The 25617-nt window shown below is 47.2% G+C and overlaps 1 protein-coding gene across 1 annotated transcript in view; it reads left to right on the top strand.

Moving 5' to 3' along the window:
• LOC111843375 (PRKC apoptosis WT1 regulator protein) overlaps window positions 1–25617 on the top strand; it is a 33309-nt gene that overhangs the window by 2752 nt on the left and 4940 nt on the right. Inside the window, exons 2-5 of the mRNA XM_023810909.2 lie at window positions 16022–16153; window positions 22397–22431; window positions 23266–23371; window positions 24328–24432. Coding sequence (XP_023666677.1) covers window positions 16022–16153; window positions 22397–22431; window positions 23266–23371; window positions 24328–24432 — 378 coding nt within the window. The remainder of the gene's footprint in view (window positions 1–16021; window positions 16154–22396; window positions 22432–23265; window positions 23372–24327; window positions 24433–25617) is intronic.

Here is a 25617-nt window from a genome sequence, read left to right as displayed (position 1 = left end):
TTCTGTGTCAGTTGGATATTTAGTATGTCCCACTAGTGATAAATTTCTTGGTAACGCTGTAGGTTTCGGCTGGTAAATCCCTTCAGTGCATGATTATCTTCCTGTGTCTCCTTATCCGTTCTTGAGTAGATGGTCATAGTGGGTTGATATGTCATGACCTCTGAGTAGTGCTGATGTATGACCGAGGTATTATTTGCATGCTGAAGTCTGTGCTCATGCAGTGACCATGCAGTGACCATGCAGTGACCATGCAGTGACCATGCAGTGACCATGCAGTGACCATGCAGCTCATGACGTGTGACGTGGTGGGGACGTGTGGATAGTCATGGCGAATAGTCACTGGAGGACACGCCTTCAGAAGGCTTGTTACTACTTCTATTTTGAGGTTCCATCGCTGTAGACATTTAGGTGCAGACTGCTTTCCTGTGTTTGGGGTCTGTGGGCCTCGCAGGCCAAAATATTACTGCACCCCCCCAGTCTGTACGTATTTCCTGCTTGTCACTGAGGCCACGAGCCATTGCTTATCGCTGACCGTAATTGGGAAATGTATTTCGGGATCCTGATTTGGGCCTGTCCCTGGATGTCGCTGGTCCCTGAAAGCTGGACAACCTTTACTGGTGAGAGAATTGGCATTGGCCAGCAGATTTTTGTCTTTGGGAGAACACCAGTGACATTTTTAATGTGAAGGGTGACCTTTCCTTTTCAACAGGCCTGCATATGTTACTGTGACCAGAAGGTCATTTTTAAGCCCTAATGAAGTGGCACCAGGACATACCAATAAGCGACTTCACATGGAATTACATTATACAGTACTGGTCCAACGTCTGGACAAACCTGCTTTTAATACATTTGTCTATGCCTTAGCTATGCTATTCACTCTATAATAAAAGACCTTGAGGCAAGGTCCTTTATTATAATGTAAGGTGTGTTTTTTTTACTTTACATACCTTTTGGTTCTTTATTTGAAAATTAAGACTCTTTCTTTGTCTTTTGTGGTGTAACTTCATCTTCATCCATTTCCAGATGTGACCTTTGTTCCTCTTGACTAAGAAAATCTAACTTTTTATTCCTCTGTTCTTTATCACCGCAAAGAGCAATTTAACATTTTAACACGGGCACCATATTTCACCAGACGTATGGGCATTAATTTTCAAGTGCCCGTAATTACACTAATACGAGCCCATGTTTCATCCTGTATCTCCACCACAGATATAGCTAATGATTCAGATCAGATGTGATTTTCTACAACGTATAGTGAGTGAGGTCTGTTGGGGGTGGTTTGTGGATCAGCCGGTGAGGATTCTGTATCTGTGATAGGATATCCCACAGTTGACAGAGTGATTTCACTGCTGGGCCCTTGAGCAAGGCCCAGCTTCTCCAGGGACCCTGCCTTAGCAATTGTACTTTGCTTTGAATAAAATAAACAGAATCAGCCAACATCAAACTCTTACTTCGTGTGGCCCAGTAGTGTAAACACATGTATGCAGGGACGAGGCCATTTCCCGTCCCAAGAATGGGTCAACCAAGTATGAATAGGTGTAAGAATGATGTTTCATGCGTGTGTGTGAGGTAGCTCTTTATATGAGGTGGAAGCTGGCCTGGCTTCACCTTGACAGCTCTCTGCTCGTCCTTGTCTTCTCATTTACTGCGAACGGCCAAAACGAGCCTGATGTTCCAGCACGTGGCCGTGGACTTGACTCACTTTCGTCGCTGACTGATTGAGATGAAACGAAGATCATAAGGCGCTTGCTTCATTTTATTAAATTTTCTCTCCCCTTGCTTTTATCGGCTCCTCTCGGAGCCCCGGCTGCTACGTCTTGGCAGACATCAAAGTGGAGGCACCAATAAAAAAGGAGGGAGCGCAGAAGTCTTGGAATGTAACCTTTAAAGAGGCGGGATTAGACCGAGGCCCTTTTGATAGAATCCTTCACCGTAAAGCCAAGCTTCCTCCTGCACAGAGGACGTCTCCGTGGTGGGTCCCATGGTGCTTTGAAGTGGGGGCCCAAGCAGGAGAAGGCCTTCTGGGAAATCTTCCACAGACAGACACCTCCCCCCCCCCCCCACACACACACACGCCACATGCCTTTTGAAGTCCGCATTGAACCGAGGGCCACCCCTCCTTTCCGGGCGCCTCTGCCTTGGTCACTGTGCTGAAGGTGGGTCTAACAGGTGGGTCTAAGCCAGGGGTGGCCAGTCTTATCCGCAAAGGGCCGGTTTGTATGCAGGTTTTTGGGATAACCTGTAGGTCAGCTGTTCAAACCCAGGTGTGAGGACTCTTCAGCCAATCAGTCCTCTAATCAGTAATCTAATTAAGGAGTTGCAGCAAAACCCGCATACAAGCAAATTGGATTTCCCGCGTCCCTGGCCGCCCTGTTTGGGGCTCTGTGGGATGCGCCGGTGCAGAAGCACGAAGCAGAGGTCTGGGAGGATGGGTTTCTGCTGTCCGTGGAGCTCTGCAGGGGAGAAAACGTGGGGAGTTCGGGCCTGGTAACACTCGGGGCTGGAAGGATTCATGGTTCATTATGACGAAAATGCTGCGTTTTGTTTGGCCGATACTTTTATCCAATGTGACCTTCATTTATGAGACAGCAGGATCAAACAGCCCCTGAAGCAGTAGGACTTAGGGGCCTTGCTCAGGAGTCCAACGGTGGCATCGGTTTGTCCATCCTGGGATTTGAACCAGCGACATTCCGAAAACAGGCACGGCATCCTCACCCAATGATCCGCACACCTCCCCAACACTACCAACAAAAGTCAGTAGTGATGTCAGATGGACACCAGTGTGGCCACTTCTCTTTGGCGCCCTTCTGCCACAAACCCCCATTTCAAACTCGAACACATCGCGGTGCCTAATGGCCGTGACATCTGTGCTCTGCTGCAGTCTGCGCGCTGACCAGGAAACTGCGATAATGCTAACTGGTTTGCTGGTGAGTCTTGTCCTGACAGGCTGCTGCTGCAGCCGCTCTGAATCACGTCGGTTTATTAAACTCTGAGTGTTTACGTGATTGAGGTAATGGTTAAGCAGTAATCCTCCTAAGGGCTTAGGGCTGGAATTTGGATCTCCGCTTCGCCCCTGGGGGGGGGGTGGTGGTGGCGGTCTCTGTTAATTAATCACTTGTCCTTTTCAGCTAAACGAGGCCAGAGTGTGATGCTGCGTGTATATGTCTAGTCAGGATATGAGCCAGCTGATTACGTGTCTTCATCTCCCAGCCGTCTGGGAGAAGCGTCAGATGGGATGGTTTTAATGACCTGTGTGGTCGGGGCTGTTTGAAACGCTCAGTCTTGGTTCCACAGGATCACTAGGTGAGCCCTCGCAGTGCAGATGTGGAATGGCTAGGTCTTTCATTTAAGATGAACCTCATTTGACATCCTGGTGCACTTTTGCTGGAAGCTGTTTTTGTGCTCGCACTGTAAATGTTCCATCACCGGGCAACCAGGTTGGGGTTTTCGGAGGTATTATAGCTCACGGGGAAAAGGCCAAAATGCTCAGAGAGGTGGGGGGGGGAGAGGGAGGAGGAGGAAACCGGCAGCGGAGTGGGTGGACTCGGACGCCATAAAACACATTAGCATGTGGAAGCCTGAAGATTCAGACAGAAGACAAGGGCCTCATTCTTTTAGGACAGAGGTGGCCAATCTTATCCGCAAAGGGCCGGTGTGTATGCAGGTTTTCGCCGCAACTCCCTAATTAGGTCATTAATTAGAGGACTGATTGGCTGAAGAGTCCTCACACCTGGGTTTGAACAGCTGACCTACAGGTTATCCCAAAAACCTGCACATACACCGGTCCTTTCTGGATAAGATTGGCCACCCCTGATCTAGGATGTTCTTATGGTCTTTGTTGTTGTTGTTGTTGTTGTTGTTGTTGTTGTTGTTGTTGTTGTTGTTGTTGTTGTTGTTGTTGTTGTTGTTGTTGTTGTTGTTGTTGTTGTTGTTGTTGTTGTTGTTGTTGTTGTTGTTGTTGTTGTTGTTGTTGTTGATGATGATGATGATGATGATGATGATGATGATGATGATGATGATGATGATGATGATGATGATTATTGTTGTTGTTAACAGCTATTATTCATAATAGTAGTACTAGTAATAGTAGTAGTAATAATAATAATGATCATGATGACGATGAGTAATTAAGCTGTGAATCAGTACTTTCAGTGTGATTTGCATGTTCCCTCATGGGTTGGTGTTCCCTCATTTTCTATGATAGATCAGCTCACTTAAAACCTCAATTTATGCACATCACTCTGCGTGTTGCGACACAAACGAACTCGTAGCACGAGGCGGTGGATGACTGTCGCTTGAGAAAGCTTTAGCACAGATGAGTCACTCCTGACTTGTTTTAAGAAAAGCTCTTGGTAAGAGATTTGTTTTCGGTGTTTGGGGAACAAATATTTCTCAGGAATTTCCAAAATGACATGGAATGATTATTATGGGTAACTTTAGTTGATGCGGAATGTAGAATGTGCCTTTGATTATTATTTTTTTTAAATAAAAGTTTTTGGTTTAGACATTTGTTTATATGTCTGCTCTTCACCCGAGTGCTGCTCCTTGTAAATAATGAGTAGCTGTTTGACAGGAGGTATGTAGTCATGTGGCCCTTATCCGTTTAAAAGCTCGGCTTCCTGAGAGATTCGGCAGTTTCTGCCTGCACCTGCGTTACAGCCAGAGCCACGGGTGCTCATGTATAAATTCATGGAGGGCTCTCCCTCACCTCGTAATTAAATCTGTCAGAAGCCGCGACTGCAGATGATGCTCTGTGGCTGCATGGTTTCATGGCCGCAGGCCAGATGAGCGTCTGAACTGCCGTGTGACCGGAAGCACTGACCCATGCCTTAGTGGGTGTCCCTTTTATCAGATGTCCATTTCTCGCTCAGAACCGTGGTCTGAAAGGGGACAGATGATGCCGTGATATTCCTTACACCGAGATGTAACGTTATAGCCGGCCTCAGTGCGGAAAGTGTCCACTTTCGTTGTGTCACGTGAGACGAGTGCTTGAACTCCGGTCGACCCCCTTACCCTGTAAGGATCAGAGTGACATAGAGGCATCCCACTTGCTTCCGGGACGAAAGAAAATCCGTAGCTCTGGTGAACATCCTCTGATCATCTTCACGCCCGATTGACACACATTCTCGTCAAGTGCCTTGAGGCATTGTGAGGTATCGTGAAAGGCACTATATAAATATGAATTGACTTCGATTTCTCCTGTGGCTGAGATTGAAGCTCCACTTTAGTGGGATCAGGAGTGTCCCAGTTTCTGTGCTCTGTCCCTTTTAGTCAACACTCAGTCATGCTGCATCAGCGTAGGGGTGGATGCCTGGGCCTATAAAGCCTTCATATCCCTTGAAAAATAGAAATCCCTTTTGGCGCTTCCTGTCTGAGGAAAGCGTGCATCATGGGACGAGTCCTCCAGGTTTTTACCGCAGTAAAGCCACCGGTCACGTTTCGGCTTGCTCCGCTGGGGCGAATCCTGCCACTTTTCCTCCCTACCCCGCCCTGTAGGGGAATGTTGTTTGGTGGCCCTGGCTCAGACGGCTCCGTTCCTGCTCCTTCCTGCCCGACAATGGGCCCCCATTCATGGTGAAGAGCGCCAGAACGGGAGGCTTTGTCTGGTAAAATCCATCCATTTTGTCATCAGGCCATACCTACTGGAGAGGTAATACCTCTCAGCTTTGTGGTGTAAATTTTCCAAACAAAAGGATTCATTTAGTTTTTTTTTTTTTTTTTAATGCATTTTCCACCTCTAACACACACAGGCAGTATTTGTCCATTCACTGTCTTCCATTTAGCTGGTATAAAATGGCTTGGCAGGTAATTCATATGTCTGGGCCATTTTTCACATGTGTTTCACAGATAGTGATGCTGACTGCTAGAAGGTGTGGAGCTACGCTCATGACATACATGAAAGTTATATATCATAGCCACGTTTTAGTCTGCTTCCTGCCTAATGCATCACTTTCCTTTAGCCACTAGACTTCTGCATCTGCTGGTATGGACAGAGATGGTTCAACTGAGTTTAAATTAATGTTGGTATGGAGTCCCTTGTCCCGTTTTTTACGTGATCGTCCCGTATTGAGGAATGAAATGTTTTGAACCAATATGGGGTGCGTATTCGCTACCTGAACTCCTATTCCCCACATTTTATTGTGCCCCCCGCCCAGCATATTTTATCCTGAGGGAAGTCCTCAGATTGAAAGAGGTAGGTTGGCATGACCTACAAGCACATTCTTAAAAGTCTCACTTTGCAAGGAATTATTAGCGAGAGGCACTTATGTACGGAGCCTCGCGCTTATGTAGAATATTACCAAAGTAATTTGTTCACTTGTTAAAGTTAAATCGTGGGCATTTAAGTATATGTCATCTCTGGAGCTGGGTGTGTTACCTATCATTGTGTTTTAGTGTCTTTAAAGAAAAAAGGGAACAGCCAGTCTCCTTACAAATTTATTTACGGGTTGAAGATGGAATGTGCTTACATTACCTATGAGGAGTATCTGGCTGGACTTGCTGGGGGGACAAAGGTCGCGATGTTCCTGCATGGCCGTCTGCAGAGGAAACTGGGTGGAGTTGGCGTGGCCGTCTGCAGAGGAAATGGGGCGGAGTCTTTGTTAGGGTTATAGGACCGCCTCCTGCATCGCTTTGGGCAGCCAATCAGAACCCTTACAGATCTGACTCTAAGGGACTAACTTGGCTAAGGAAAATGCTCCATTCTGCTCTAGGTAATTGCCCAATTAAAAAAAAGTAATTATTTTTTTGGCTAAATCATTTGCTGTTTAATATATTAATCCCCCCCCCACACACACACCATTTTAAAAGGTGTTTAGTTATTATTATTTTTTTAATATACCATAATAGATGCGACTGACTAATGAATGATTTTCCAGGTCCTGATGGCTCCTTCCCTAATGAAGGTGTTCAGGCTCTCCACTGGCGTAAATAAAGCCATGTGTATCTCATTACTCTGCCATTTCCTGTTATGGATAGTTGGTGGAAAACAAGGCTGCTCATGTGCGCCTCTTTGAACGTAGCGTTCGAGTGGCAATGGACAGTTAGCTGAGATGCACCTCAAATTGTTATTCCCTGACTGCCTTGTCCTCCCCCCCAAATCTGTCTGACTTAATTTATGTTTTTGTAATGCCTTTTCCCCGCTTGAGAAGTGTTCAGATCTTCTTCCCATCTGCGTGGAAGCGATAAATAACTGTGGGAGATGTGCGTCGTTGGGTCTTCCGCAAGCTCTCCCGTGTCGCTGCCTCATCTTGAGTCACTTGATAAGTATTTCAGTCGACGGGGCTGTTTGTTTTTGGAATCTTGTAACATTTCCCACCAGAGGTCACGGGAAAACGTGTTTAGATGTGTTTTTTTTTTTTTGTCTGGGGGCGGGGGGGGGGTGGAGGGGTTGCGTGTGATCCAAATTCGCGCTCTCTTCTGGAAACTGAGGATTAGGGCATTTTTTTTACACTGATGGAGTATCACCTCCATGGTGTGGATGCCGCTGTCGGGATGGATGTCCCTCGTTCCGCCTGGGATGGGGGTGTCACTTTGCCCTTACATCGGTTTTCCTTCTTCTAATTAATGTTGGCAAATAATGAATAATTGTGACTTTGTAACACAGCCCGGGGTGTTGTGTGTTGGGCGTCCTGACATGACCTGTGTTAATTTATCTGGTGGCTGATTGGATAACCTACAAGGTGCACGGTGCCGTCAGGTTGTAGCAGCAACGACGGCCACGGCGGCTGGGTTTGCTGGCTTTTAAGGGGGGGGGGGTCGTCTGACCCTCTGCTCCTACTGAGATTCTGCTCAGCAGCTCTGGCTGAATCTCTCTGTTTGTGCCCAAGAGCTTTTTTGCAATTTTGGTTTTGTAGTTGTGCTGGTTTGGTCAGTTTTCTAATCTTGCTCACATGTGATTGATTGCCGGTATAAGTCCACATGTCTTTTTGGTGAACACTCATGCCAGATTAAGCTGCTTTTTCTCCTGTGTGCTGCCGTATAGATATCTGTGGTTTCAGAGCCGAATGGATATAGATTCTTTTTTACGCCTCTAAATCCAACAACCTCAACTTCTCAAGCAACTCGATACCGGTGCAGGGTTTAGGTTTTTGATTATATTCGTGCATTTTAGAAACATTTCCTCAAAGGTCCCTGGATTCAAAACATGACTTCAAACGTTTGCCTCATTCACATGAAGCCATGGAGCAATTTAATCCCTCGGAGATGCCTGGAGAATTTAGTCATGCGTGTGAGTGATCTTAAGGAAAATAGACAAGGTTTAAAAAAAGTCACTGTGGTTGTTTATGGTGTTTGATTTGGTATTCGGTATTAAAGTATTAGGTTTTTTTTGTCCATGATTTCATTCTCGAGAGCCCAGTGATATAAGTACGATTGGGTTGAACCATCACTCTGAGGCCAAAGGTTCCAGCCTTGCGGTTCTTCGTGTCCCGTTTCACGAAGCTCTGCTTCCCAACCACTATAAAAAAATCTGTGCTGCCGTTTTGCATTTTAAATCGCACGCCCAGCCAGTATCTCGCATTTGACCGCAAGGAGCTGCTTTTACTTGCTTACTGATTGCCTTCACCCCTCCAGATCAACCTAACAGTCCTTAGTGTTTTAAAAAAATATTAGGTTTAGAAATGCAGAGAACAGGCCAAAACAAACCCGGGGGTGGTGGGGGTCCCAGACGTTAGTGTGCTGCTCCTCGCTGACGCCGTGGGTAGGAGTGGTTCTGGACTGGATCCTTTTCAGCACTCAGTATGTTGCTCTCATCTAGAATTCCCGCTTTTCCTCATGTGCCAGCGATGACTTGGTCTGGCGTCAAAATAAAACATTTTGACTTTAATCTAACGGGCCAGTTTTCAGTTTTTACCTGCCGGTACTTAATGTAAGGTGTCTCCGATGACTAGAGATGACAAAGCCAGGGTGGGGGGGCGGCTCTTTTATTAATTTCTCTTGCTCTTGGAATGTACAGCTTGTGAGATCCTTTCTGGAGAGGGTGGCGGACGGATCATGTGACCTGGGAATTAAGTACACAGCTCTGAGCTGGGATGAGGCTTCGCTTGTCAGGGCTACAGGGCCTGTGCTGGTCTTGGTTGCCTGATCTGTTTTGAGTTTGAATAAATTCATTATCTTCAGGATAACTCGGCAAGCAGTTACTAATGGTTTTATCGTGTTCATCTTCCATTGACATAATCCTCAGTCAGACTATTGGTCTGCGATTTCCCTCTCCCCGCCTCGTTTGGTTGAGCTCTCTGAATGGTGGTGCGTCTGGCTCCTGAAATCGATAGACCAATGCATCTTCATTTTGGCCCTCTTGACACTCCTCCTGATAGCAGTCTATCGACAGCTTGTTTGTGCTCTTTTGAGAGATTAACTGGGGAGGAGATAGTTCTCGGGTCATTAGGGTGGGAAAACCTCAAGTTGACGTGTCCGTTTGCTGAAAGCGTGTCCCATAAGAGCCTACAAACGCAATGTCGTGACCTAGATAAGTCGACGAAGAATACAAATATGGTAGAAACAAGTTGTACATTATAAAGCGGATGAGATGTTGGTCAAGTATCTCTTTGGAGGTCGTTACCAGCTAAGACTCCCAGATGGGAATACTGGGAATGTCCCAGTGATTGCAGTGCCGCTGGGAGGATGGCATCACCCAGCCTGTGATTCACTCTTTTCCCTCTCGCATAGTGCTCTCTTACTCTCTCTTCTCCAAAACACAACCTTCTCAAGCCTCCCCAGAGGCCTCGGGTAGCCCGCTTAGCAAACAAGGCGGGAGAGCGCGCAACAGCCAGTCAGGAAATTGAGTGGTCGGCACAGTTTTGAGATGGTGTCAGAAAAGAGCACATGGACTCTGGGAGCTTTGGCCAGGAGCAAAGCACAAACCTTAGGAGGAAGGGCGTGTCCCTACTGGCGACTCGTGGCGAGGGATGGGATTAGCGGCTAGATGCAACAGTGTCTGATTGTCGTGGTCTCCCTCTGAGGCGGAGAGAGCAACTCATTATTCGAACGGGGATCTTGTCTTTTTTTAAGTACTTTAGCAGGCTTTCCGCAAGGCATACCGAGTTTCACTCTCCTTGCAAGTTATGGGCACGAAATTCAATTTGTGATTCTGCGGCAGCCTCCGGTGGCATTGTGACATCGGAGGGTGGTTGACATGGAAGATATCCTTTTGCACTTATGTAAATACAGCTCTCTTCTTCCTGCTCATATTATGCACTCCGTCGGCATTCCTGTTGAGTTGCAGCAACGATTTCAAAGCATCTTTTTTGCCGAGAATGCAGTGAGATAGACACGTAAGAGGTTCCCTCCTGCAGTTTCGTTAAGCTCGGCTGTTTCGAATGCGGCCATCAGCTCGCTCCAGGTCAGCCAATGCACCGGGATCTGGCTAACGATTCGGGGAATGATTCATTAAGTAAAATTCCCCTGCTGTGCAGCGGAGCTCCACCCCGGGGGAGGAGGTATCCGCTGACAGACCTGACCCCCATCTTTAGACCCTTGCCAGTGATGGCTGTTCGCTCTATTTCATTTGTAAGTCTGTAAGACTGGTAGCCAATGTCTAGTGCTTGCTTCTGTGGGATGCCCCTCCTATATCACCTCGCGTGTTCCATTATTGGCCTTTTCATAAGGTGCCTTTTTTGTCTTGCGGTTTTTAGAGCATGCTAAAGATTACCGTTAGGTGTTGCTATTTTTTGTGGATCAGTGACTGGTGTGACTGAAAGAAATCTTGCGCGAGGAATGAGAGCAGTTCATCTGTCTTGCCTTGAGCCGCCTTGCATGACTGCTCGCGGCTCGTAACCAGCCCGGGGTTCGTCGTGATTGGCTGGCCAGCTTTGCCCCGATACCTCTCCGGTCAGCAGGTAAACGGATGAGTCACCCAGAGATGAGAGACCACCGTCTAACATCCGGCCGGCCAGGTCTCTGCACTACCTTCACCCCAGCCTGGAAAAGCCCATTAGGTCCGCATCGAAGTCTGCTCCTCCCTAGCTTCTGGGTGCTGGGCGAGAAGCCTGTCGAGGTTGACTTTCAAAGGAATGACTCTCAAAGTGAAGCCTGCCATCCTGCCTGCGGTGGGGCAGCTGCGTTTGGCGAGATCCTGCCGATTTTGTGATGTTTCGTTTATCGCTGACACAGGAGCTTTCCATCGCCGTGATGCCTCAGTGGGTAATTAGGTGTGAGAGAAGGCGAACTCCCAGCCCCTCTGATGTGTAAATGCATCCTGGCAATGGGATAAGGCTCCGCCCCTTTACGTCATTACTGCCACGCGCATGGGATGCGGCCTTAATGCAGGAAGTAACGTGAGGAGGGTTAACTCAAGTCCTTGCGCCCAGTGATTCGTTCGCCTACTGGTCACTATTTGTCAGGGCGCTTTACACAATTAACGATTATGGACTTAAATTTACGGTGCTGGTCACCTTATTTTTAGGTAATGCTTCTTCACCAAGAGGCTGACAGTAGCTCTGCACAAAGGATTCAAACCCTCTGGGTGCATTTCCATCTCCCAAACATAAGTTACACATTGGTGCAGTGTGCAGTTAGAGTTAAATACACAAAGATGTAATTCTGTTGCTGTTTCCACCAGCGCACAATGTGCTTCCTCTCTGTCCAGTGTGAATTCCAAACACCTCTTCCAGAGCTAAGCCTTCATCTGATTGTAATAACTTTTTATTGACATTGTGTCCATTGAAGCCTCTTGTTTTCTTGCCTCGATTGTGTGTGCGAGACCACGGCACATGGATTGGCATTCAGTTGGCGCGCTCTGGCCGAAGCGAGCTCTCCGAGTCGAGATCGAGTGCCGGATTCCTCGTCTCCGTCTCCTGAATAGCAGACGCTTCACCATGAATAAAACATGCCAACTGGGGACCACTTTTCCGAACGGGGATTTGTTTGTTTATGTGTGAAATGTATGTAAAGGAGATTAACCCTTTTGAAAAAGGTCTGTGATTAATTTTGCAGTTTGTGTCCTGTGTCCATTTGACATAGCTGTCCTGCCGTCTTCTGATCAAGCGCCTTATTTCCAAAGCTCACAGAATTATGGGCGTCTGTATCCCTACAGAGACCCCGCATTGGCAGAAAGTATGGTGTGCTTACATGACCCCATTGAATCCAAGTGTTAATCGCCTGTCACTCAAAGTTGCATTGTTAGTATTATAATTTTATCATTTATATGCAAATACTAGACTGAAAACCAGCGGCTGCTTGGGTTAGCCCTGCTTGGGCTGGTGGGAATCTGCACAGCGGTAACGACTGTGAACCAACCTTTGAAAATTAGACCGGTCTTCCCGCGCTGGTGTGGATGTGCGGCGCTGCTCTCCAGCAGCTGATGGACGTGCTGGTAATGGAGTTAAACGGGGGGCTTTAGGAGGTAATCGATTCGCAGGCGTCTAGCAGCTTACGACAGGATTTCCCAGAGGCAGCGTCTTTGCCTTGACCTTCAATCTCAAACGCCGCGTTCAGCTTTGCATGCTGGAGGATCATCTGCACCGGGCTAATAAAAAAAACAAAAACAAAAAAACGTTAAACTTCACGTTAAGTCGTCGCAATGCAGGTCATAGTCACTTTGGCAGAATGACGAATGTCCATTCTAAGGCCTCTTCTGTATAAGCTCTGGAAGAAGGGAGGGGGGGGGGGGGGGCTGGGGTGACATGGCATTGCGGTTCCCCCTCTAGTTGTCCCTGATAGCTGTTGAGAGCATCGACCTGCGCGGCACCATCATCTTCCATCAGGAGGTCCGTCTACGCTGGTTCTGAACGAACAGTCTCTGACGGATCATGCAGTGGTGCATTGTGGGTAAGCAGAAGTAACCCGACTTCAGGCGCGCAGAGCTCCATTCGCCGCTTGGTACTTAACCTCGGCCCTTCGGCGCCGCTGGGTGCTCCGGCTTCCCCTCTCAGTCTTTGCTCTTAGCTGCATAATTGATGACGGGTCATTTCCCCTGATGTCACTGTTGTCAATCAGGTGGTAATTTAAATGTTATGCAATCTGCAGGACCCGGGCTGTACTACTGAGGCCTGATTCATCATATGCCCTCAAATTAAGGCTGATTTTGTTTATTTAAATTTGGTCCGTTCGTTTCCTAACTCTGTAAACCATATCTTTATATAATATATACACATGCAATAAATGCGAAAGTAAATGTATATATGATCTTGCTGGAAGGAAGGAAAGGGGAAATTAATCTAAAAAAAAAAAAAAGTAAAAGTACATGTGAAAATTTCTGCTGATTTGACATGGGGTTCCTTAAGTGTATCAGACATCATGATTGTAAAATAAGCATCTTTGGTTTTGGGTGAGATACGGCAGATTGGGTCGAGGTAACTTCAGCGGGTCTGTCTGCTGCCGTTTGCCACCGAGGCTCAGAGCTGCGGGCTCCGTGTGCTTCACTCATCGACGAACCGGCAGACATAATCACAGTAATGATTAAAAAGCCTACAAGCTGTGGTCCCGCCAAACCCCTCCGTCTTAAACCCCGTGTCAAGCCGTGCTGGTCTCCGTCAGTCTCGCTCGCGGCCGTGAATCGACCTTCTGCCGCGGTGCTAGTCAGACGGGCCTCTGCGAAGGGCTCCCCTGCTGTAAACCTGTCAGAAGACTCCAGTCTTCGCGTCTCTTCCCGCCTGTTTCGATCACCCACAACAATGCCAGCACAGGGAGGTGAAGAAGCTAAAAAGCCGCCTAACACTAACAGATCGTCATCAGCATCTGTGCACACTCCGAATGACCCTCTCGCCCTCCATCTTGTAAGAAGATTCAGAACTTCTGCTTTAGAAACCCGTCAACCCCTGAACTTTGAGAGATGGTCTTCACCTGGGCTTGTGAGGCGTGACGATATTATTGGTAATTGACAATTACAGACTAGTAGGCCTGATCTGGGGTTAGTATATGACAGTGACTGAAGAGCGATTATTGCCAGATAACAGAAGGATTAATGATTTAATAATAATTATTATAATAATTGGCTTTCAGTTCAGCCTTGTAGCCTCCGTTTCTGACACAGTTAAAAACAACACTGCTGTTATTTCTTTGAACTCCCTGTAAACTTCTAACTGAATCGTTAAAGTTTTTGTTTTAACATAATTTCCGCATATTTTTTTTTAAGCGTCGCCCAGGCAGACCTCTGTCCTGTGTAAAATTCTCTGCACAGCCTCTGGTCTAGAGAAAAAGGCACGGGAATTAAATCAGAGGAACTGGAGTGGGATTTTTTTTTAAAAGTCACCAGTTTGATTCCTACCCCCCAGTTTTCAGACAATCCTGGAATTTGTTATTGCACATATATAAAACAGGATGGGTGTCATTTCGGCCTTGCTTCTGTGGTGTTCTACATTATCGGCCGTGCTCACAGTGGTATGATTAGGGTCCATCGTGTCTTTTCCCACAATGTAAACCAGAGTCAATGACATTTATGATTTTCTGCTTGGCGAAGAGCTTTTTTGTCCCTTAATGGACGACTTCCATACTGTGGTCATCTGGCACATTCATTTTCCTTCCCGTTTTTTTTTTTTTGCCTCTCGGCTATACAGGGCTTCTCTGGTGTAGCCTGACCACGTGGCGTCTTGAGTTTGTAAACAGCAGTTCGTCCATCAGAGAAGCTGGACTTGCACGGTGGCCATTGCTCGGCCGTTGGTTTATGATTCAGGGTCTGAGATTCTTCCCTGGAACTAATAGAACAAATATGACCAATCATGTTGGACGAAGGCCCTGCACTTCATTTGGGTTGGACACTGGCCAAGGCTTGATGCTGACACTCCAATCCATCATTGGATACTAATTTCCGTCCCGCCTCCAGATATTTACAGTTGCTGAAATGAGGTGAATATTAGGTTTGGGTGTCCTGCTGTCATCCACGGCTTGAGTAATTAGATGGTAATTCTCCGTCTCTGGGGTCTGCGGCACGTGCAACGCATACGTGTCAAGCTCCGGATGCGATAGGGCTGCAACGACACGCTGTCCGGCCCCACAAGGTAGGGGGGGGGTCGTTATGACCAAGGGACCTGGCCTTAGTCTGGACCTGCTGTTCAGCTGTTTGGCAGCAAACACCTGCCAAAATGTTTGTCCCCCTCGGCCCCACACACCTTGTAAGGCTAATTGACCTACTCATTTTCCCATTCAGCATCCTTATTCCGGGCCAGAGTGAGGCAGGCTCGCCATTGGCCAGTTCTCTCCTATGTCCAATCGGATGATTAGGCTGTTCGTTTGTTTTTCTCACCGTACTAAAGCACCTTCACAGCTCTGTGTGGTTATATAACAGAAGTTATAAATAGAATGCCCGCGGGATCCCAAATCCTTTATCGCCAGAAGCGTTCAGGCAAAAGCCCTTATCACAGGAACATTTATACTGTAAACAGATTATTAACCCTTCTGATGCAGGTGAGAGAATTATTTTGTGCGTGCTTTAAATGTGCTGTACAGTCATTTTAGTCTGAAGCTTTAAATGTACTTTACGATGAAGCAGCAAATACTCTAAAACAGTGGTTCTCAACCTTTTTGTGCCGCGACCCAGTTTTTTCTGTGCCAGCTCAATTACGACCCTATATGAAATATAGGTTTAAATTAACACTATGATCAAGCATGCAGTGCACTCTGCAATTTACGCCAATTAGTGCCTGTCGCACAGATTTGATTGGCTGTGCCAGTGAATTTTAAATTAAGCATCTGTGGCTTGTCGTCTTGGATGGGATGAGTGTTCACTAGTTTTTTGCTAAGCATTTGCCGACCCGTTGAATATTGGTTAATTCTAGTATTGGGGCTGGGAAATCTGATCACTGATCAGCATCGGAGCTTGCTGGTTTTCAAATGCCTCCAACTCTGCCTTGCGACCCTTTCAGAACTTGGCGTGACCCAATCTTGGGTCGCGACCCATGGCTTGAGGATTGCTGCTCTAAATAAATACATTTCCATACATTTTCTTTAACAACCCTGTAGGTGTGGCAAAGTAGAAGTACTATAGGCTTGTATTACAGATTATATTTCATAAAACATAAAAATAAAAATGAAATAAAGGCAAGCTCTGGTTTGTTCTTCCATTCTTGTATGATTCCTGTTCCTTCAGAGCCTGGATGAGCTGGATGATGATGGTGATGAAGGCCAGAAGGAAAGGAAGAGGGAGGAAGCCCTCACGCAGCTCAACACCACCCAGAATGAGACCATGAGCTTGGAGTTTGGGGCGGCCCATTCACTGCAGGTGAGGGGGGGGGATTCTCCTTCCTCTTCTTTTTGGTCTGTGTCATCTTTGCTCGTTTGTCCCCTGGAGCTGTGTCGGCCTCAGCGGTCGGCCGTTTACCTCCCTGAGCCTTTGCAGTGATAAATATTTATAGATCGCATGTGTGAGAAACTTTGTGAGACAGCGCGTGACCCCCGAGCACAACACTGAGATGCAGGAGGCCAGAGGTCACGCCTTCCCAGAAGGCCTCGCTGCTGTCCGTGGCAGTCAAGGTGTGTCAGTCCTAGTGCACGTTTCAGGATGGCAGCGGAATAGTGCGAAGGAATAGTGGGAGGGTGTGAGGCTCTGAGGGCTCTGTGCCCGGGATCAGAAGGTCGTCAGATCAAATCCCCTGTCAGGCACAGTGATCATATCGCCCTTGGGCCCTTGAGCATTGAGGCCTCTCATCTATATACATGTGCAGGACCATGCGGAGACTCTTCAAGGGACAGGTGCCCAAAGCCTTTGACACATGCAGTAAAGGGGCTCAGGAAGATCACACCTTTAAAGGGCAGCACTTTAAATAGTTCCGGCAGATGCTCAGGCACCCCCCCCCCCCCCCCAACTCGCCTGTATAGGTGTGTCTTATAGCAGACCAAGGTGGGGTATATGGTAACTGGTACTTGCTCATTGTGCCAGGGCTGGCTCTATCTTTTCAGAAGCCCTAGGCAAAGCTTTCCTTGGAAGGCCCCCCTGCCAAGAAAACTGATGTTCCTTTCACTCTGGGGGCCCTTGGTATCTTCCTGTTCTGCCTACAGCTAGAACCATCCTTGCCCTGCACGGTGACAGTAAGGGCCCCCTGCGTTGCGGCGATCTCCTGCAGCGTGGCAGATGGCCTGTGGGTTGTGGGTTCGAGTCTGGCCGCCAGCTCGGCGTTTGCAGTGGCGAACGTTCTCCCTGGCTGTGCTTCTGACTTTACTCTGTGTTTTGGTTACCTGCTGCTGTCAGCAGGGGGCGCTGACGAGTCGTATGGGCGGCCGTGCAGTGCCCACGCCGTGTGGGGGCACGTGAGCGACGGGCACAGAGCGCCGTGTCGCCTCACGCCCGTGCGATAGGTCCCGCGTGACCAGCCCCCAGGCTAAATCACCATCATCAGAAATCTGCGCGTGTCATTGATTATTGTTTACATTTATGTTTCATATCCCAAACGACGTGATAATTATACAGAGGCTTCCGTGAGACGGCTGTGTAAGACTCCCTCTGGGAGGAATGAGAAACTGAGTCATGTGACATTGGGGTGGGAGGGAAGGAGGGAGGGAGGGGGAATTTATTTAGAGATGTGGGTTAATTAAATGGTGCTGGGGGGGCGTTGGCCTGAAGAGGAGTTATAATGGATTTCAAGCTCTGGTACGGGGGCCCTGTGCGTAATCAGACACAGCTGAAGCCCAGGCACGTGTGGCCTTTCGGGGTGCCTAGGGTCACTTCCCCTGATGCCCCCGCCCCCCCCCCTCCCCCTCCAGTGACTGCGTACTGGGAGCGAACCCCTGTAATGTATGTCGAAGGCTTTCGGCACCTGCCCTTCAGGAGGTCTCTGTGGAAGTGAAAGAGCAGGCCTGCTACCCGGCGAGCATGAAGGGGAAGGCCGTCACCACCAGGGGGCGCTTTGCTCCTCCTGGTGTTTCTCTCCTTTGCCTGCTGTCCTTGTTTGTGCCGCGTTGCTGAGCTCAGTCATCCCCGCCCCTGTTCTCTTCACATTTAGCCATTTTAGATGCTCTGACTAAGATGATTTAATTGTGAAACTTTTTTCTTAAATCATCTCTCTACGTCTTGCAGCAATCAATTTTTCGTCTTTACGGCATTATTCTGATGAGTAATGCACAATTAATGCCCGGCTAATTAAACCATGTTTTGTGCGTGCATATGCGTCAGTGTGCGTGCATGTGTTTTGTTTTTTTTTTTCCCCAAGTAGTTGTGAAATCAAATCCCTTCAAGCATTGCATATCCCTTGAGAGAGAGGGAGAGAGAGAGAGAACGTTACCCAATGAACTCCCTATCATACCTATCACTGTGTTTTCCACTTGTTCAAAGGGAGCTTTGTGCCGTGTAAGTCTTTATACATCATCTTCAGGTTTTATGGACCATAAACATCGTTTTGACTGAAGCTTTGCAATTTCCATTGTCCATATTGAACTGGTCGCCCGGGGCCTGTTATTGGCTGTTCAGCAGCATTGATAACATAAGGGACTACAATTGAAATATGCTTGCTGACTGTATTTAGGAGTAATGGACCATCTGGTCTGTATGTGTTGATGATGGACTGGTCCAGCATCTGAAGTGCCTGCAATGTGGGTGTCCAGAGTAGGGGTGCGTATTAATATCTTAAATAGCTCGAACCCCAGCGGCTCTTATCTGTTTAGTATGGCAACACTGAGGCTCTGTCTGCTCACAGTTTTGGTCTGACCCCGTGAGCTGCCCGGCACTGAGGTCGCGAGCTTCGACCTCCGCATCGGCAAGCTGCCTTTGAAATATGAAGCTGTCAGGAAGCCGTAAAAAGGACATATATTCTCATAAGTCGTGTTTCCCCCCCCACTGCCTGTTACGCGGCGCATTGATTTAAGCCTGTTAGGTCGGATTTTTGTGTCGGCAGCTCATTTTGAGGGCCTCTCTTTTATTGATGGAAGAGTATTTTTGGTTCTGTGCCTATTTCATATTAAATGTCAGTAACTAACAAGTGTATTTTTAGTGTTTTATTCTCTGCAGCATCAAACACAATGCAACTAAGAATGAAATATTTATGCTGCCCTTCTAGTTTTGGTGAAACATCTACGTTATGGAGCTTCAGAGTCTAGAAACTGTGGATCAGGGATCAGGCGACTTGGTACTACCTGAGCAGTGGAGAGTGCCCCTGATAAGGTGTAGAAGAAGGTGGTGCTTCCTGCAACGTGAGGAGGAGCCTGCAAGCTCAGACCATCGTGGCAGAGTGAGAGTTTCCAAGCGCTAACCCCAGCAGGCATTCGGAGGATGGTCCACATCAGTCAGGCGTAAAGTCGCCGACCAGTATCTCCAGTGACCCATGGACTTTTAGAGCGCCACCTGGCTGTATCCGGGGCAGTCTGGCACTGCTTTTCCGCTCCTTGAGGATGGGCACTTTTTCCAGTTGTATTTCACTGTAGCCGGGAGCCGAGTGTCGAGTGGGAGGGGCAATCTCGAATAGGAGGGGCTTATCACAAGGGGCAGGAGAGGTTTATAATGAGGGTTAGGATTGGGGTATCGGATGATAACGCTCGACATTGCCCCACCCGCTCCACATTGCCCCTCCCGCTCCACATTGCCCCTCCCGCTCCACATTGCCCCTCCCGCTCCACATTGCCCCACCCGCTCCACATTGCCCTTCCCACTCCACATTGCCCCTCCCGCTCCACATTGCCCTTCCCGCTCCACATTGCCCCTCCCGCTCCACATTGCCCCTCCCGCTCCACATTCAGCTCCTGGCTGCAGTGATGTGTCTCTCGCTTTTTCTGAAATATGAATAGTCTCTAATAGTGCTACCGCTGGCATTCAGAGCTTTGAAGAGATGATTGGTTTTTCAGGCCCAAGTTTAATGGGATGTTTTTGCAGAAGTGTTTAAAAAAGGTTCGGGTCAGACAACCAAGCCTTTCTTACTTACGGGAGAACTTAAACAAGCTAGTCAGTACCGGCCATTTAACCCTCATTGTATTGCATTTGTCAGTTCTGCTGTGCCTTCGCGAATATTCTGAGAAGTGCTGGTGTTATCTGCTAGCTAATCTAACATAATTGGATTTTGTCTTTTATCAGTGCCTGGGACATGCTGGTTCTGAGTTCAGCTCTGTGGCACAATTCAAAGCCTGCAGTCTGGTTTTAATGAGCAACTTGCCTGGCTTTGCGTGAGCATTTGGTCAAATGAGCCGTAGGTCTAAAAACGTTCAATCACCTGCAAACTGCAATAAGTTTGGAACGTTAAAGAGATGTTCTGGACAGAGAAACTCTGTCAAATGACACATTTCAGTTATCCCAATGGCATGAGGAAGTATGGTTTCATTTCACTCTGCAGGGAACACGGTAGTTGACCTTGGCATGTCCATGTCAACAATATGTACAGACTCATGTTTGCGAACAGAAGGAAACTGACGAATCAGAATGAGTGAAAGTTTTCCAAACTGATTCCTCCAGCTCTCTGCATATCCTTACATGGAAAGAATGAGTCATTAGTAGGGGTGTAACGATACACCAAAGGCACGATTCGGTTCGGTTCACGGTTTTGGAGCCTCGGTTCGGTTCGGTTCGGTTCACGGTTTTGGAGCCTCGGTTCGGTTCGGTTTCTGTTTGTTGTGGGTTTAGGGTTGATGTCATCTTAACAGCAATGCTAAGGAACAATAGATTCACTTAATAACAAGAACAACTAAACTTTTTCTTTATTAACTTTGCCATCACATTTTTAGTACAGTCAGGATACCTGAGTAAACAACAAAAATTAAATAAATACCTCCAATATAGACTAGTCAGAAAAAAACAATTCTAATACTAACTTTAGAATATAATATTTAGAACAAAATTTAGAACAAAAGCTCATCATTACTAATACAATTTAATCAAATGTGATAAAATAAAGATGTGTTTAAATTGGTTAAATTAGTTAGAGTCAAGTGACGTCAACCTCAACAATGGGCAGCAGGGGGCGTGAGAGTACCGCGGTACGCCACGAGAGTTTCGCGATACGTATCGTGGTTCGTGTATCGCGATATTTCGGTTCGGTTTGTAATATCGTTACACCCCTAGTCATTAGTGTGTTACTTGTTAGCTTGGCACGTACACCCCCAGTCGCGTGTGCTGCTGATCTTTACCCTGACACCCCTATCATTCTCCGGTTGGATCAGTGCGGGCAGGGCAGCGGGGGTAAAATTGACCCCAGATCAGTAAGGCTACACATTTGGCTTATTCTCTGTAAGGTGTCTCTTGGTAATCCAGCTGTCAAGCTGAGCCCAGTGATCCAGGCTGTGATAATTAGGTGACTAGGCCAGTCGTGCAGGTGCTGGAGCCTGAAGGTTCATAATTCACTTGTCAAAAAGGCATTAGCTTGCACTCTGTAGGTCAGACCTGGCTGAAAGATGGGGCCTTCAGACAAGCAGGTGTTGAAACCTTCGGTTCTTCTGTCCTGAGGTCAGATCTTCATCTGACCCGTGGAAAAAGGGGAATTGTGGCATTTGCCATAGAAACTTCTGAAACGGCTTCTCCTTAATAAAAAATGTGCCTCATAAGATCTTATGGGGAGGATGTTCACGTGACTTTCACGCAGAGGTCGAATGTTCGCCTTCAGAAAGTACAAATCCAGACCAAGATTTTGTTTCGACCAACCAGTTTAATGTAAAGAGTGACATTCACAGAGTGCTCAACTGCTTGGTTGAAATAAAATCTTGGTCTGGATTTGTACTTTCTGGACCTGAACTTTCCACCTCTGCTTTCATGTAGAGTTTATCTTCCTTCGTAATATGTGTGAAACAATGACATCTGTCAGGTAAAAATGCATGCAGATTGCGGCTTTAGTGATGTTTGATAAACACGAGTGTAGCTTGAAAGGCGTGTTCCAAATGGGTGCTTATAGGTGCAGTAAAGGTAACCAAGTGAACATTTACCAGACTTACTAATGCCTCTTAATTCTGTTGTATAGCTGCCTAAAAAGCCCGTATTCTTGTTAGCATGAACCCGATCTGCAAAAATATTTTCCCCGTGTGCTATTTCTAACCGAGGGCAGATTGTTTTGGAAACAAAGTAAGAAAATGGATTTGTGGTGTTTTAGGGTTTTGAAGTGCTTTCCGGAGATTGGGCAGCTCGAGTTGTTTTTCTGACCCCCAGGGTAGTTCTGGAGAAACGAGAGCTTTGAAAGCGGCACATCGGAAAGTGGACCGGGCCTTCTTAAGAGTCTCTCGTATTGACTGTATCCTCAAGTGATTCCAGTACTTTAAAACGTAACTCTCACTTCATCCTTTCATTTTAGTGCCTGTGAAATTTGACATTTTCATTAGAGGGAGAACCTGCTAAAAGCAGAAGGAAGACGAATTACATTATGGATCTTCAAACAAATGCACAATGTTGCTGAACTTGTCTCAGCTATAATTTGATTACATCGTCTTCATTTACTCTTTTTTCTTTTTGGTCTCTCAGAAGGCACATCACTAATGCACAGTGCCAGTGTAAAAGGCTTCTGGTTTGAACTTGTGTTCAGTTTCACGTGTCATCTCTGTACTTCACATTCTATCTGTTTTTCAGGAGACCTCCAGACCTGTGGCTGGTCGCTACAAAAGGTGAGTTATAAACACTTGTTAACCGGCCTATTTAAAAATGTATTCGTGATTAACTACAGGAAGTATATCTTGTATCTTTCTCTCTCCTGTGAAAGCGCCTATTTGAATATAAACATGAGTTCACAGGAAAGTTACATGACAGGCAAAATGGTTCTTCCTGACTTTTTTTCTGGATTTCTCTACGCTCTCACTAATGAAATAAAAATTTAGTTCCTTTCCTAGAAAAGTGTCACCTAGGTCTGTAACCATCCAGTAAGTTTCATAAATGAATGATTTTCATATAATAATAAGCTTATTATGGTGATTAAATTTTTCACTCCTGCCATGCTGGGCTGTGGTGATTGCAGGCAGAATTAAGACGCACATTCCTCCATTTCACCGGTACCAAAAAGGGTTATCAGCCCAGTTCCGCTTGAAATGCTGCTTGAGAGTGCTGAGAGTCCAAGTGGCCCCCTTTGTCAGTAATTACCGCCGGCACACCTCAGGGAAATGTTTCATGTGAATGTTGCCCAGACTCTCCCCGAGCCGCCGTCAGCGGGTGAGATAAGGTCTTCAGTCCTCTCTGTCCCATTCTGCACCCCTTACTAAGCTTTAATGAATTGAATTTTATGCAGTTACATTTACAATATGTCACATTTACCTTTTTCTGTATTGAATACTATTCCAGACTCGTCCAATATGTCCCAGGGTGCTTTGCAGACTCTGTCGCTTATGTTCGCGCTACTGTCTAGTATTGTGGCACCATTTAGATTGCGAGGATCTTCAATGTGGTTGAATTTGATGACGTCAGTGCCTTCGCTTGGTGCCGTGACATTTTCAGCGTGTCTTTCACAGCGCGGGGGGTCCGAGCCACGAAGAGGATGCGGCGGGGAATGGGTGGCACCGCCAGAGCCGGGCCGCCATGGCTGCGCTGGAGAGGAGGATCGAAGAGCTGGAGAAGGTATCCAGTGGTCGCCCCGAGACTGAAATAGCTGCAGGTCCTCGTTTGTAGCTGGATCTGATGCCGTTTAATAGCCTCAGTCCAGCCCTGCTGCTGTTTCAGGAATCGAATCTACAAACTGCCCACGTTAGTCCTAAATGTGACTTTTCTATGTGCCAGGTCAAACGGTGTGGCTTTGTACACACTGGAGTGTGTTAGGCAGTGACCATGGTGTGTTAAGCAGTACGCCCTTGGTTCCACACCTTCTGGGATCCCTTTTGACGCTTCTTGTCCATGGTTACAGGACAGAATCACATGACAGGTTGCACTGTCCCTGTAAACAAAGCCGATTGGCAAGCCTGATTCATTATGACCCTCCAAGTTCCCGAAGGCTGTGTTGTCCTTGGATAAACAGTGTTTTGGCTCGTCGTTCCTGGCTTCCACGGCTCTCCTGGTGTGTCCTCTCCCGCCTGAGCCCGGGCGGTAATTCACTGTCCAGCTGCCAGAAAGGGAGAACTCTAGCTTCACAATTCAGTTCCCAATGAATTCACTGTCCAGCTGCCAGAAAGGGAGAACTCTAGGTTCACAATTCAGTTCCCAGTGAATTCACTGTTCAGCAGCGCATCTCTCAAGGGTCTGCCCGAAAAAGAAAAAAAAAATCATATAGGCGAGAACATTTTAGCTGAGTACAGAATGATCTTTTGTGAAGTTCAGAGCTCAGAATGTGAATGATGGGGATCTCTGCTTGTGCTCCCAGAGGTTTGGTGCAGGTGACAGTGTCCCTGCAGTGCTGTCATTCTTCATTCTGGAAATAAACATTGATAAAACTTAAGACATTATTTCAGGAACAGGGGGCAACTTTTAGAAACTCATCTTGTCTGAAATATGAATGCTATAAGATAATTTTTCTCGTCTAGGAAATCACGATTGTTTATTGGTAGCTGTCTCAGTCTCACCCGAGGTCTCTCTGCCGTCAGGAGCTCGCTCTGGAGAGGCAGGAGAGCGCACGGATGCTGAAGGGCCTCCAGGACAAGGACGAGCTCGTCGGCAAGTTGAAGGAGGAGATCAACTTACTCTACAGGGTGAGTGCGGGGCAGGAGAATGTGCCAGAATCTCGCAACCGCCATGGGGATCACGTAGCCGGCCGAGAGCACTGCCGTGAATGGGACCAGTACCCGCAAGGATTTTGGCATGTATCACCAATCTAAGGTTTCATCACGGAAGTGGAATTTGTAGAGCATACATGTGGTGCAGACCACCCGTGAGTCTCGTTGGTAAGACCGTCAGACACATCGGATCACGTTAGACAGGCCCCCTGCCGGATTAACTCCGGCAATCGAAGGCGGTCCGTGTGACACCGCGACACCACGTGACAATTACCGTGAGATTCGAGGCGGTGAAGAATTCCGGGTTGAATTCCAGGTCGGGGGGAGGTTGACGTATCTGTGTTTTTCTGCACGTAATTTGTACGTTATTGTATTTCGTTTTAACACGTGGATGGCTGTGGTGTTCCATCCGTCCGTAGATGTAGAGAATTATTGTGAAGGACACATTGATCCTGGCTTGTTGGAGCATTTCACCCATGACTTTGCCTGTCATTCCTGGAACTCACAGCTGTAACCTAATTCTCTGTGTACTCTCCTCATTAGAATGCCTCACGGCCCCCGTGCCATGGGTGCGAGGACGCCCCTCCCCTTGTATTGTGAATTGATCTTTTGTTATCCACCTAAGAGGATTAAACTCTAACCCTATGTACACCAAGTTACATTGAGATAATCGGGACTCTCCCGGGATCGGTTTGGAACGTTTCCATACGGGCGTAAAAAGGCAGTTTGTATGCGGGCCGCGGACTGTTAAAGAGAGGATGTTGGAGAATAATGGAAGCGGCCGTTTCTCAGCCTCTCCTGTTTGCCCGTATTCAGGATTTTGCTTTAATTCATGACCCTAAATGTGCAATGGCAGATATGTTGAATGGCCTTTTCTGTTTCGCCGTAGGTATCGCGGGAGCGGGTGGATACCCCCCACTCTGAAAGAGCTCGCTCATACCTTAATTCCGCAGTCATTTAAAGATTCCGCCAGGTTGTGGTTTACATAAAAGGGCATAAAGCGCCACTTTAATCATACTAGCGGCATGCAAATTGGAAGAATAATTATGGCTGTTTCGTACACCACTGGTGTACGGGGACTGGAGGGGTAGGACTTGGCCACAGTTCCTCTCAGCAAATATAGCGCATGTTCGTTACTGGGATCTACTGGGAGTTTTTGTA

The sequence above is a fragment of the Paramormyrops kingsleyae genome, chromosome 3 (assembly GCF_048594095.1).
Source record: "Paramormyrops kingsleyae isolate MSU_618 chromosome 3, PKINGS_0.4, whole genome shotgun sequence".
NCBI classification, from domain to species: domain Eukaryota; kingdom Metazoa; phylum Chordata; class Actinopteri; order Osteoglossiformes; family Mormyridae; genus Paramormyrops; species Paramormyrops kingsleyae.
This window is presented reverse-complemented; position numbering and strand designations above follow the sequence as displayed.